This window comes from Scyliorhinus torazame, chromosome 6 (genome assembly GCF_047496885.1).
Source record: "Scyliorhinus torazame isolate Kashiwa2021f chromosome 6, sScyTor2.1, whole genome shotgun sequence".
In the NCBI taxonomy this organism is placed as follows: Eukaryota; Metazoa; Chordata; class Chondrichthyes; order Carcharhiniformes; family Scyliorhinidae; genus Scyliorhinus; species Scyliorhinus torazame.
Genome location: NC_092712.1, coordinates 159,726,234 through 159,740,983, shown reverse-complemented (window position 1 = coordinate 159,740,983; position 14,750 = coordinate 159,726,234). Strand labels below are relative to the sequence as shown.

At 47.3% G+C, this 14,750-nt stretch overlaps 1 protein-coding gene across 2 annotated transcripts in view; it reads left to right on the top strand.

Moving 5' to 3' along the window:
- elp2 (elongator acetyltransferase complex subunit 2) overlaps positions 1-14,750 on the top strand; it is a 205,489-nt gene that overhangs the window by 46,986 nt on the left and 143,753 nt on the right. The window contains exons 1-3 of one of the 2 annotated variants that reach the window (XM_072509009.1): positions 821-938; positions 1,814-1,891; positions 14,393-14,457. In XM_072509009.1, coding sequence (XP_072365110.1) covers positions 1,852-1,891; positions 14,393-14,457 — 105 coding nt within the window. In that variant the 5' untranslated portion in view covers positions 821-938; positions 1,814-1,851. Of the gene's footprint in view, positions 1-820; positions 939-1,813; positions 1,892-14,392; positions 14,458-14,750 lie in introns of those variants that run through there. The other variant, XM_072509008.1, reaches the window with a different exon arrangement.

Here is a 14,750-nt window from a genome sequence, read left to right as displayed (position 1 = left end):
TTCACTTTTACCGACGTCAGTTTGAATCTGACACCAAGTCAAGGGGACCGTCAGGCATCCAGCAGCAGTTATATTGTTAAGAAGGATAAGCAGCAAATACATTGAAATATTCTCATAGACAGCAAGTTAGGAAGTATAAATTACTGAACCCTGTCACTTTTATTTTGCTTTGCGGAAAATATAAAGGGGACAAATGCATCCGATTAAAGGAGTGCTTAAAATAGCATAACCAATCTTGTAACCAGGGTATTGCTTGCAGACTGCAGTGTTCACCAAAGTAATCAGTCACTGTTCCCAGTGTAGAGGAAACTGCATCAGAGGCAGTGAATGCTAAAGGCTAAATTTGAAGAAGTACAAGTAAATGAACATTTGGCTGCAGTAATGTGTCAGTGCTGTTGTTATGGATCAGGTTCAGTAATGATGAAAGGTCATTGACTTGAAAAACCTGCTTCTCGCTCCACAAATATTGCCTGAACTACTAAATATTTCCAGCGCTGTTTGTTTTATTTCAGATTTCAACATCTGCATTATTTTCCTTTTTTCCTTTGAAATGATGGTGGTTTGGGCTGTTTTGAAGTGTTATTCTTCAGAGTTCAATTCCTCACTGGTTTCCTGATTTGTTTTGACCTTCAGCAGTTTTTTCAAATCACATTTTAATTGATTATCAATTAATGGTAGCTGGTGATCTGTACAGCCAAGAGCACTTCATGAATATAAAATTCCCAGTTGGTCTCCAACTTTGACTACTCAAGTGTGCCCAGTTAATGTTGCTTTTAAAGCTTTTGCTAGCTCCATTGAATTGAATTTTCTGTTCATTTTTTACACCTCTACATGGCTGCTAATCAAGAGGGCAATTTGGAGTCCCTTTCCTAAGCTATTGTCTTTCCAGATTGTCTAATAAGATTGTTCGTTATAGCAACTTGCAGTGAATTTGTTTGGTAAGTTTGAAAAATCTATCACTTTTCCCCCAATATCTTCTGTGACCTCTGCTAAACAACTCAGTACCGTAACTGAGATAAATGCTAACTTGTAATTTTGCAAGTATGATTTAGTCCCATTACTAATAGCATTTTGACTGAAATCTAACTTACAAATTTTACAGAAATCCAAATTTTGAATGCAGGTTATAACCAATTTCCAAGATTGAAACAGTTGAAGGAACCAAAAATAGTGTTAAAATAATGCACTTTCCTGAGGTACAATGATTAATATACATGGGTTATTTTTAGAACAGAGTACTCTCGGAAACCATATTGTTCAGTGTTGCAGCACTTCCATTTTATCCTGACCAAAATCTTCCGCCCTCGATCGAGGCTGGGATTTTCCTGTGCTGCTGAAAGTGAATGGTGTTCTGGCTTTCGGATGAAACTGGAGAATCCTGCCCAAAATAAAAAACAATAGAATAATCTGTAGAGACCCCAGAAGTGAGGAATGCTTCTTGTTAACTCTGAGCTTGCTATGTTCAGTTAGATATGCCAGAATATTGAGTTTCTTGTGATACAGTTTAATTAATTTTTTAAAAAAAATAGGTTAAATAGCTGGATGGCAATTGCGTCAGAGTGAAAACTTCTTATTGTTCCCATTTGTTTGTTTGTCAGCATGGGCAGTTTGGAGAATTATTAATGTATCATAATCTATAAATGGTTACCTTTTACAATAGTCGATAAATGATTAACTTGCACCATTCATTCAATTTGGACATGGTCGACTGCCTTTACATGTTTGCACAGCATTTGTTTTGTGTTCCTTTTTTCTATCAAGTGTTTCAATTCTCAAAATGCCAAACTAAACTTCAAAATCTGTTTATGGCTAGGTGAATGTGTACAAACCTTGCCATTCGGAAATGGTTTTATGATGGATGTTGCGTTAGCCAGATTGCCAGGTAGTGATGGTAAGTGCTGACAAATTGGAATTTTAGTTCTACTTCCATAGATTGCTAGTCGAACCCCCATGGCATTGCTTATGGGGAGTTAGAGGATACATTCTGAAGGAGTGTTAGTTTTATGTATAAAAAAAACAATTATTACATTATACTAAGTGCAATTACGAAAATGTTAATGAAACACGAGGATTTTTAAAAGGAGGAGGAGACAAAAGAATCTGCAATGAACTGGGCCTTAATTTGGAAAATAGAGGAGTGTTAAAGTAATTTGATGAGTTGTGGAAAAAATATAATGGGGTTTTTAAATAGGTTGTGAAAACTAGAGATTATTTGGGTGTTTTAAAAAGGTGTGGGTAAAGAGAATTTTCTCACAAAGTCGAAAGTCAAAGTTGGGAAGGGAAAACAGAGTAAGGTAGAATGTTTTTTTAAAAATTCAGGCGCTGCTGTTGTGATTATTACCACTCAGTTGTGGCTAATAAAACCTTTTTTTGCTCAGTTATCTGTAGAACTGTCATGACCAAACAGAATTGGGTCTGTGTGTGTAGACGATATATGCTGCCCATCATCTTCCCTGTGTGTCTTCTCCTAGGATCCTGCATTGCCACGAAGCTTCACCTGCCATAGTCACTGATAAAATGGTTTCAAAAATATAGAAGTGCCTAAAATACAAGTGGCCCTTGCAGTTTGAGAAACTAAGTGCCAGTTTTGATGGGAGATGACAGGATTAAGCAGAACTGAGTAAGAAATGTTAAGCAGCAGGTACAGGCCCATCAATAAATTGTCACAATGGGAGTGGTACAGAGGGAGTGAGAATGAGGCTAGATATGTTGGCGCCAATATGATAATGGAGCAGCTGATTGCTAAGGGAGCTGGAGACTTGTACATATTGGGAGAAGGAAAAACATGGAGAGAAATTTAAAAAAGCTGAAACAATTGTGGGCTGGGCAAAAGGACAAATGCTTGCACTAAGGAAACAAATCAAAGGATGAGAGGCTTGTTTACAGCATGACAGGCAAATAGCAACATTGCGTGGGAATTTTTATAGTACATGTTTGCATAGAAATTTTACCATTTAAATGTTGAGCTAAAATATTACTGAAAACTCGTTACATAGGAAGAGGAAAGTAGGCAGAGGTTTGAGCAGTTGGGAGACTTGCCATAACTACAGTTTGGGTTTTCACATTTCTGCCATTCTTTGGTTTTAATTACTCGTGGGCGGTGTTGTGATACAATGATACAACGTACATGTACCTTTTAATGGGCACATAACTTAAACTGCCATTGCTCATTAACCACCTCTAGTCAGGATGTGATGTGCAACCCCCAGACTTCGTACTCAGAATAGTAGCAGAGCTCCTGGGCAGATGTGCCTACTCAGCATCACCAGTTAACTTTGTCTGTAAATAGTCATATCTTCTCATGAAGAGCCCACATTATTGTTTTATTAAATGTTTTTATTAGGGTTTTTATTTTTATACAGAGAAAAGATGAATGTGAACATACACAGAAACTGTGTACATCGGTTATCATTCATTATATACATCAGTTACAGTTTCTTTTTTCAGCAGGTGCCTAGTTTTAGCTAGCTCTCCTGCTTCCATCTCCCCCCTTTCCTCCCGACCCCCCTCCCCTTCTTGTTGTCTGGCATGCCTTCTTCGTTCGTTGGGTCGTCCAACCTGTACCTGTTCGGGTGGCATGGTGCGACATATATTGTTATGTGTTTGGTATGGTTGGATTCTGTGCCTCTTTGTTTTCCCCGCTCTCCCCTCTCCGCCCCCACCCCTTTCTTTTTGTTTGGATCTGTGGTGGTTCTGTGGCTGCCCTTCCCTCTGGCTTACTGGCTGTTGGCTACAAACAGGTCTTGGAACGATTGATGAATGGCTCCCATGGTTTGTGGAAGCCCTCTTCTGACCTCCGGATGGTGAATTTGATTTTCTTCATCTGGAGAAATTCCGATAGGTCGGACAGCCAGTCTGCAGCTTTGGGTGGTGCTGCTGATCGCCAGCCGAGAAGGATTCTCTAGTGGGCGATTAGAAAGACAAGGGCATTGGTACTCTCCCCATAAAGAGTTCTGGTTACTCTGATACCCCGAAGACCTCTGTATACCACTTTCAGTTGCATTAGCCTTGCGCAAATGGAGTTGGGGTTGACCCTGTGCAGAGTCCACTGCAGAGTCCCCACCCTATTTCAAACACTTGGTGTTCTCTCATTTTTCCATTGTCTCATCCAGTGGTGAGTGGGCCCATCCCAGTAGTCGCCCATACAGGTTCCCGCAGTTTCCCCTCCCTAGGATGTCCGCGTCCAGTAGGTCCTCTAATAGCGATTGTTGCGGTGGCCGCAGGTATGTCTTTGTTTCTCTAAGTAAGACGTTTGTGACCTGCATATATCTTAATTTGTTTCCCCTGACAGTTGGAACTTTTCAGTTAGTTCCTCTAGTGTATTTTTAAAAATATATATTTATTAAAGTTTTTTAACACAATTTTTCTCCCTTACAAACAATAACACCCCCCCCCCCCCCGTAACAAAAAAAAATGAGAAATCGCGCAGAGCAAGATATATACATGGCAAAATGATATATTTACACAGCTTTGTACACTGGCCCTCACCTGTACGTGCCAGTTTCCCCAACCCTTCATGTTATCTCTTGCTCATCCACCCTCCCAGGCAGTCTCCCCCCCCCCCCCCCCCCCCCCCCCCCCCCCAGGACGCCCCCCCCCCCCCCCCCCCCCCCCCCCGCCCAAGGTTGCTGCTGCTGCTGACCGACCTTCCTCTAATGCTCCGCGAGATAGTCTAGGATAGTCCCTCTAGTGTTGTCAGTCTGTTGTGTGTGTAGAAGCCCCTAACTCGCAACGATCCCTCCCGATCAGGTGGCGTCCATTTTGGCTGGCATGTACCTGTAGTTGTTGCAGATGGAGGTCTTAATGGACATCTCGGTTCAACTGAAATGCTGTTGTAGTTGTTTCCACGACCGGAGTGTGGCTATCACCACTGGACTCGTCGAGTGCCTGGTAAGTGGGGATGGAATCACAGTGGGGCAGCACGGTAGCATAGTGGTTAGCATAATTGCTTCACAGCTCCAGGGTCCCAGGTTCGATTCCGGCTTGGGTCACTGTCTGTGCGGAGTCTGCACATCCTCCCCGTGTGTGCGTGGGTTTCCTCCGGGTGCTCCGGTTTCCTCCCACAGTCCAAAGATGTGCAGGTTAGGTGGATTGGCCATGATAAATTGCCCTTAGTGTTGGGTGGGGTTACTGGGTTGTGGGGATAGGGTGGAGGTGTTGACCTTGGGTAGGGTGCTCTTTCCAAGAGCCGGTGCAGACTCGATGGGCCAAATGGCCTCCTTCTGCACTGTAAATTCTATGAAAAAATGAATCACTGCCGTGGCGAGGGCCCAGAGGGAGGTTCCTGTGCAGGAGCCCTCCTCCATTCAACCTCCGGCTCCTTTATCCAACCCTCTATCCTTTCTGCTGTTGCTGCCCAGTGATAAAATTGCAGGTTTGGGAGGACTAGGCACCCCCATGCTTCTTGTTCTCTGCAGGACTTTTGGGGGGATCCTAGGGTCCTCCCTACACACAAGTGCCATGACCAATTTTTCCACTGAGTTGAAGAAGGCCTTGGGGATGTAGATCGATATGGATCTGAACAGGAAGAGGAACCTGGACACGAGCTTGATCGTCTGCACACTCCCTGCCACCTCTTGAGTGTGTACCACCTCTTGTAATCATCTTTATTAGTGTCACAAGTAGGCTTATATTAACACTGCAATGAAGTTACTGTGAAAACCCCCTAGTCGCCACATTCCGACACCTGTTCGGGTACAGTGAGGGAGAATTCAGAATGTTCAATTCACCTAACAAGCACGTCTTTCGGGACTTTCTAAGAGGAAACTGGAGCACCCGGAGGAAACCCACGCAGACATGGAGAGAACTTGCAGACTTCGCACAGACAGTGACCTAAGCCAGGATTCAAACCTGGGTCCCTGGTGCTGTGAAGCACCAGTGCTAACCACTGTGCTACCCTGCCGTCCCACTTCCTCCACCAAGCTGGCCAGGTTCCACTTGTGGATCCGTGTCCAGCCATGGCCGATTTGGATCCCAAGGTAGCAAAATTTGATTTGGCCTGTTTAAATGGCATTCCCTCCAGCTCTGCCTCTCCATGTTGCAGGTTCACCGGGAGGATCTCACTCTTGCTCAGGTTGAGTTTGCAGCCCAAATTCTTCCAAGAGCGCCATGATTCCCTCCATGCTGCTTTGCGGATCCGAGATGCACAGGAGTAGCTCATCCGCATAGAGCGAGATTCTGTGCTCTCTGTCCCCTCTCCGGATTCCCTTCCAATTCTTTGCCACCCTGGGCGCGATCACTAATGGTTCGATCACTAAGGCGAACAGCAGCGGTGACAGCGGGCAGCCCTGCCTTGTGCCTCTGTGCAGCTGGAAGTACTTAGAGCTAGTAATGCTCGTCTCTACGCTCTCCATGGGAGCGCTGTGCAGGAGTTTGACCCAAGCGGTGAACGCTGTTCCAATCCCAAACCATTCCAATACCTCTATGAGGTACTTCCATTCGACTCTGTCAAGGCCTTTTCTGCGTCCAGGGAGATGATCACCTCTGATGTTCTCTCCCTGGGCGGGGTCATTGTCATGTTCAGCAGATGCCTATTGTTTGATGTCAGCTGTGTACCTTTAACAAAGCCCGTCTGGTCTTCTGCCACCACCTCAGGTACGCAGTTCTCCATTCGCTTGGCTAGGATTTTGGCCAGTATTTTCGCGTCTATGTTTTGCAGCGAAACGGGTCTGTAGGGCCCTCATCGCATTTTGTGGGTCTTTGCCCTTTTTGTGTATCAGCGAGCTGAGGCTGGTGCCGATGTAGGTGGCAGGGTGCCTCTCGCCAGCAGGTCCGTGACCATCTCATCCAAGAGCAGCCACCGACCCAGGAAGTGGGAGAACGCGCCGGCCTGAAGGTGAAACTTAAATTACGCGGCTTCAAGACTCCTCTCCCCAGCGTACTCCAGGCGAACGCTCTAGCAATTGAGAACAAGCTGGATGATCTCAACGTTAGACTTGCCACCCAGAGAGAAGTGAGAAACTGCTGTGTGCTCTGCTTCACCGAGACATGGCTCACCCTGGCCACACCAGACTGCGCCATCCAACCCGAAGGCTTCTCGATCCACCGATTGGATCGCACAATGGCCTCAGGCAAGTTGAAGGGCGGGGGTGTTTGCCTCCTCATCAAAGCTCCTGGTGCTCCGATGTGGCGTCCCTAGCGTGCCACTGCTCCCATACCTGGAATACCTGACCGTGAAGTGTCGCCCTTTCTACCTCCCACGTAAATTCACCTGTGTACTCGTCACAGCAGTCTACATCCCACCCCAGGCGGAAGTGAAGAAAGCACTTGACGAACTACACTTCACCATCAACAACAAAAAATCATCCTGTGGCCCTGACGATCTTGGCTGGTGTCTTTAACCATGCCAACCTCAGGAAGGTTCTACCCGAACTCCATCAACATATCTCCTGCCCCACCAGAGGTGCAAATACCCTGGACCACCGCTACACAAGCATCAAATGCGCCTACTGCTGCATTCCCCAACCACACTTTGGCAAATCCGACCACAAGTCGGTACTCCTACTTCCGGCTTACAAATAGCAACTCAAGTGTGCTGAACCAGTCAAGAAAACCATGCTGTGCTGGTCCGAGGCATCAGAGGACATCCTCTGCGATTGCTTGGAGTCTGTGGACTTGTCCATATTCAAGGCCGCGACAGCTAACCTGGATGAGTACACAACCACTGTCACAGACTTCATCAGTAAGTGTGTCGAGGACTGTGTACCCAATCGGAAAGTCTGGCTCAACCAAAGCGTTCACTCGCTGCTGAGGTTCTGGATGGAGGTGTTCGAGTTTGACGACCCTGACCGATATAAGAAATCCAGTTACGACGTATGGAAAGCCACCAGGGACACCAAAAGACAATACCACATCAAATTAGAGTCCCAGGCCAACGACAGACCTGGGAGGTGAGGCCACACCTGGACTATTATGTGCAATTTTGGTCTCCTTCTCTGAGGAAGGATGTTCTTACCCTCGAGGGAGTGCAGCGAAGGTTTACCAGACTGACTCCAGGGATGGCGGAACTATCATATGAGGAGAGATTGACTAGGTTGGGATTGTTCTCACTGGAGTTCAGAAGAATGAGGGGGGATCTCATAGAGACTTATAAAATTTTAACGGGATTAGACAGGATAGATGCAGGGAAGATGTTACCAATGGTGGGTGTGACCAGAATCATGGGTCAAGGTCTTAGGATTCAGGTAAATCATTTCTGACAGAGATGAGGAGACATTTCTTCACCCAAAGAGTGGTGAGCCTGTGGAATTCATTACCACAGGAAGTAGTTGATGCTAAAACATTGAATATATTCAAGAGGCGGCTAGATATAGCACTTGGGGTGAATGGGATCAAAGGTAATGGGGAGAAAGCAGGATTAGGCTATTGAGTTGGATGATCAGCCATGATCATGATGAATGGCGGAGCAGGCTCGAAGGGCCAAAAGGCCTCCTCTTGCTCCTATCTTCTATGTATCTATGTGTCTATGACACAAACCCACAACATCTATAGCAGATCACAGACTACTGGGGCTGGAGCATCCCTCCGGGATGAACTGAACAAGTTCTATACCCGCTTTGAACAGTTAGCCAATACATCAGTGCCACCCGCCCCAACAGCCCTGGACACAACCATACCCACTATTAACATCCTCAGGTAAGAGCTGCATTCTTGAAAGTGAACCCGCAGAAAGCGAGGGGTACCGACTGAGTCCCTGGGCAAGCACTCAGAGCCTGCGCAGACCAGCTGGCGAGTATATTCGCAGACATCTTCAACACCTCATTTCTCTGCTCCGAGGTCTCCACCTCCTTCAAGAAGATACCACAGTACCAGTACCAAAGAAGAACAAGGTAGCCTGCCTCAATGACTACCGACCGGTGACCCTAACGTCTTTTATCATGAAATGCAACGAGTGGCTAGTCATGAGACGGATAAACGTCAGCCTCCCAGATGGTTTGCCTATCACCATAACCGGTCCACAGCAGTTGCTGTCTCCCTGGCTCTACAATCAACACTCGAACACCTCGACAACAAGGACACTGATGTGAGACTGCTGTTCATAGACTACAGCTCCGCCTTCAACACCATTATCCCGACGAGACTTAGAACCAAACTCTGCAACCGTGGACTTGACCCCTCCCTGTGCAACTGGACCCTTGACTTTCTCACCAACAAACTGCAATCTGTCGGGTTAGGCAACAGCACCTTCTCCACAATAGTCCTCAATACCGGGGACCCACATGGTTGTGTACTAAGTCCTCTACTGTTCTCCCTATATACATACGACTGTATGGCAAGATTTAACTCCAACTCAATCTATAAGTTTGCAGGTGATACGACTGTGGTGGGTCTTATCTCAACAACGACGAATCAGACTACAGAAGGGAGATAAATCACTTGGTTGCATGGTGTACCGAAAACAACCTCTCTAAATGTCGGAAAGACCAAGGAACTGATCATCGACTTCAGGAAGCGTAGCACGACCCCCCACCCCTCGCCTGCATCAATGGCTCCGAAGTGGAAATGGTCGATAGCTTTAAGTTCCTGGGGCTCACCATCACCAATAGTCTGTCCTGGTCCACTTACGTTGATGCAACTGTCAAGAAAGCCCAACAACGTCTCCACTTCCTATGGAAGCTAAAGAAATTCATCAAGTCTGCATCGACTCTCACAAACCTCTACAGATGTGCCTTGAGAGCATCCTATCTGGCTGCATCACAGCTTTATATGGCAACTGCTCAGCCCAAGATTGCAAGAAACTGCAGTGTTATGAACTCAGCCCAACGCATCACACAAGCTTGCCACCTTTACACTGATTCTATGTTTACCTCCCGCTGCCTCAGGAAGGCAGACCACATTATCAGAGACCCCTCCCACCCAGGCTTTGCCTTCTTCCAGACCCTGGCAGAAGTAGAAGACCCGCACATCCAGACATAGGAACAGCTTCTTCCCCACAGCTACCGGACTCCTCAACGACTCTTCCTTGGACTGATCTGTTCCCTGTAAGAACACTATTCACGACGTCCAATGCTGCTCTTGCTCATGTATTTGCTTTATTTGGCCCCTTGTTCCCACTGTAACCAATCACTGTTTGTCGATGTACCATTGGTCAATGTACTTTGTCGATTAATCTTTTTTGTCCACTATGCATGTACTGTGTACGTTCCCTTGGCTGCGAAAAATACTTTTCACTGTCCTTCACGTGTGACAATAAATCAAATCAAATCAGGTTCGGGCCAGTGCTATCACAAAGATTTTGTAGAGTTCGCCGAGAATCCATCTGGTCCCGGAGCCTTCCCCGCCTGTATGGAGTTGATGCTATCCATGACTTCTTCCAGTTCTAATGGCGCTTCCAGCCCCCGTTTCCTATCCTTCCCTATTACTGGTATGTCCAGTCCATCGAGGAACTGTTTTATCTCCAAGTCCCCTGCATGGTGTTTGGAGGTGTCCAGCCCCGGGTATAAGACCTCAAATGCCTTGTTGACCTTTTTTGGCTCTGTTACTAGTTTGCCTACACTGTCTCTAATCTGGGCAATCCCCCTCGTGGCTGCCTGCTTTCTTAGCTATCCTTGTCTCCATGTTTGTATAGGGTCCCCCATGCCTCGCGGAGTTGGTGCACTGCTTTCCTCATGGAGAGCAGGTCAATGTCCATTTGTAGCTTCTTCCTCTCCGCCAGGAGCTCTACGGTTGGGGCCTTGCCGGTCCACCTCCAGTATGGAGTCAACTAGCTGTTGCCTCGCCACCCTCTCTTCCCTATCTCTTCGTGCTTTGTGAATAATAATTTCATCCTTGATCATCGCCTTCAGTGCCTCCCAGAAGGTGCAGCGTGAGACCTCCCCATTCTGGTTATTAGTAATATACGCTTCTGTGGTCTGTGATATGTTCTCGCAGAAAGCCTTGTCAGCCAGGAGGGCCGTGTCCAACTTCCGTGGGTGGCATTGGGCACAGCCCATCTCCAACCTAATATACATGTAGTGTGGAGCAGGGTCAGAGATCACAATCGCGGAATATTCCGCTCCTTGAAGCACCGATTTCCCCACTACAAAGAAGTCAATCCACGTGTATACGTTATGTACCTGGGGGAAGAAGGAGAATTCCTTCTCCCCTGGGTGGGTGAACTGCCATGGGTCCACTGCCCCCAACTGCTCCATGAATGTGGTGAGTTCTTTCGCCATATTCGAGGTCTTCTCTGATTTGGGTTTTGATTTGTCTGTCCGTGGGTCCTGTACACAGTTAAAGCTCCCCCCTTTGGTTAGTCGGTGTGTGTCGACGTCGGGATTTCCGCCGTGGTCTTCTTTATAGACTCTGTGTCGCCCAGTTAGCAGTGTACATGTTCACCAGGACCACTGGTACCCTCTTCAGGACACCGCTGTCCATGACGTACCTTCCGCCTTGTCCGTAACCGTCTTCGTTGCATTAAACATTGTCCTCTTATTTAACAGTATGGCTACCCCCCTTGCTCTTGTCCCGTAGCAGCCACCCAGTTCTTCCTTACCTGCAGTCGGTCCTTCACCCTCAGGTGCGTCGCTTGGGGAAAGACTATATGACATTCATGCCTTTCAGGTGACTGTCCTGATGGCAGGGTTTTGTTCCCCCCTTCCTGTGGGATCACTCATACTTACCTTGAGGATGCGCCCCTGCACTCCCAAGGTTTCCCTTTGTTAAGGGGCCATCCAAAATGGCCACGGTCACCATTCTCACCATGAGGCCGGGCCCCTTCGCTCCGGGGTTTCCCTTTGTCTAGCGGCCACCCAACATGGTTGCCAACTGTGTGTACCGCCAGGTGGGTGTGCCCCTGCATTCCAGGGTTTCCATTTGTTTAGGGACCCTCCAAAGTGGCTACTTGCAGTGCCTTTCTGTTTCAAGTCGCCTCCTGTAACCTGTTGTAGCCAGCCTAATGCCTTTACCACCCTTGTTCCTATGTTTCCCTTATGGTTCTTCCACCCGCCCCCCCCCACCCACTCCAGCCTCTTTCCCCCCCCCCCCTCCTGCTACTGTCCCCCCCCCCCCCCCTGTTTCCTCCCCTGACTATCCCCCCCATTGGTGTTACGTACCTCCGCTGTCCCTGCTGCTGTTTTTCCGGCCTGTTTTGCAGGACACATTTGTCCATGTGTGCAGGTGTCGTGAAGAAATGATTCCTGCCCTGAAATGTGACCCAGGGTTTAGCCGGGTACAGCATCCCAAATTTGACTTGTTTGTACAGAGCCGCCTTCGCCCTGTTGAACTCTACCCGGCACTTGGCCAGGTCAGCCCTAATGCCTTGGAAAATCCTGATCCAGTGTCCCTCCCAGTTGCAGTTTCTTGTCTGCCTTGCCCGGTGCAATATTCTTTCCTAGTCCTGGTACTGGCGCATTTTGGCGATTATCGCCATCGGCTGCTCTCCAGCCTTGGGAAGAGCAACTGGTGGGTTCTGTCTATTTCTGGCGGGTTGCGAAGCTGTCACTTCCCACCAGGTTTCCCAGTATCTGGGCCACGTAGTCCATGGGGTCTCTGCCTTTGATCCCTTCTGGCAGGCCCACTATTCTTAAGTTTTGGTGCCGTGACCAGTTCTCCTGGCCCTCTATCTTCTCCTTCAAACTCGCTATTTCTAACTCTAGGGCGACAAACCGGTCACTCTGGTCTGTTGAGACTTTTTCTAATTCTTTTATGATGTTCCCCTGGGCCCCGAGTCGCCTCTCTGCCTTGTCTAGGGACACCTGCATGGTTTCCATGGCCTCCACGTCCGCCACCCTGACTGCAGCTTGTATATTGGTCTTTGTCTCTTCCCTGTGGTCTCTTCGTTCCCTGGAGTGGAACATCTTCAATCCGCTCTACTGTCATCCACAATCCGCTCTCTGGTGAGGGGGAACTCTGTGTGCGGTTTGCCGGCCCTTCCCGCTCTAGTGTGGCTGGTGTCCTGTCACCTCATTCATCTGCCAACTCGGCCGCTTGTTTCTCCCGATCCTCATCTGCTTACGGCCTCTGGAGTTGCTGTTTATCGCCATCCTTTCTTGCAATATTATTAGCTAGGGTGAGGGGATACTTTTTCCCCCTTGTTTTTGGATAAAAGAGCCTATTTTCAGGTTTGTAGGAAGAGAGCCACCTAATGTGCGATTTCTCAGCACAATCCTGTCCCCGGAAGTCCCAATTTCATCAGCCCACATTATTGTTTACCAACAAGGGTCATAGTATTGGTATGTTTGCAAATGATAAAAAAAACATAACAGGTTGGTAGCCACAATAATACTATTTGGGTATGAAAAGGCTAAAGTCCTTTACTGAGGTGAATGGAAATTAGATTGATTTGACGTTTCATTTTGTAATGGACAAATTTAAGTTGAAATTTATTGATTTGAAATAAAAGTTTTTCCTACTCCTAAAGAGAGAAAATGAGGGGGTTCCTCCGTTGGCTGACGCCGAAATCAGGAAGCACGATTGGGTGGAGAATCGGTTTTGATGCAAAATCATGGCGGATTCCAGCTTCACGCCAAATCACAATTCTCAGGTGCCTCGACAGCGGCGCCAATGCGCTCTGGAACGAACGTACAGTAAACACCATTGGCATATCATTAGCGGGCCTGATCTGGTATTCTTCGGAGCCTCTGCGATTCTCTACTTCCACCGGGGCAAATTTCTGATGACGAGGTTCACTGGTGCCTTTAAAGATTGTGAAGTAGGAGCCGTGGCTGCTGAAGGAGAGAGAGGGGGTATAGAAAGTGTCCAAGATCGCCATAGTTTGCTGACAGTCGTATCGCTGGTCAGGGGAGCTTCTGCCAGGGCCGGACGAGAAGGGTGGGGGTGGCCGGGAGGTGGACTTTGAGGTCGGGGTGGACAGCACGGAGCACCATTGCCGCGGCCTGCAAGGAGCCATGCAGCTGAGCACGCCGCTGACTGCCCACTGTGAACTTAGGGCCACAGGCCATATGGGTGTCCCCCAGCGCATCGCCCTCGGTGTCCTCAGGCTCCAGCGGGATGGGCACGCTACAGCACAATCAGTGTCATCATGTTGGCTGGGATGAGTGTTTGGGGAGTGTAATATGTATATGCAGCTTGACAGTATCCCAAGTGCCAATCACGGACCCGGCGAATCCAGCACCGCTTCTCATTGGAATTGATTGTGTTCACGTGGCGCTAGCCCCTCAAAGGTCACTGAATCGGGCCAGGTGCGACGCCAGTTTTGCTGTCGTGGAAGTCCACGAATCCTGCCCTGGCGTCAACACTTAGTCTCAGGAACGGTGAATCCAGCTGCATGTGTTTGAATATGTAAAGGCTTGGGTGGTTCATTTGGCTTGTATTTAAAGTAGCAATAAAAATAACAGGTTAAAGGAACAGTTATTTCTTTTATTTAATTATTTTGTTTGTAAGTACAATAATGGTGCACATGTTTTACACTGTATAATTCTGTTCAGCTTACTGACAACTTGTCTGATTCTAGCTGTAATTCTGGCTTGTGGTGGTGATGATGGCAAAGTTTATTTGTTCGTCCGAGAAAATGAACAAGTAAGTTGATATAATTTAGGAAATTTGTGTTTATGGCAATAATTCATTAAAAGCAATTTATTTTGAAATCTGAACATTTTCCTTTTTGAGTTAACTTGTCGTTTTTAAATGACCAATTAGTGATCTTGCTATTTAGATACCAAAGCTTTGTGTGTCTGTTACTCCTGGGTGTGAAAACACAGCAACTTAAGAGTTTTTGAGAGTGTAATATGAAAAAAAATTGTTTCGTAGCTTTTGGAACTGAATATTTGTCAAAAGCAAAGAGCTTGCTTTACTCTGTGACTAAAGTTTCA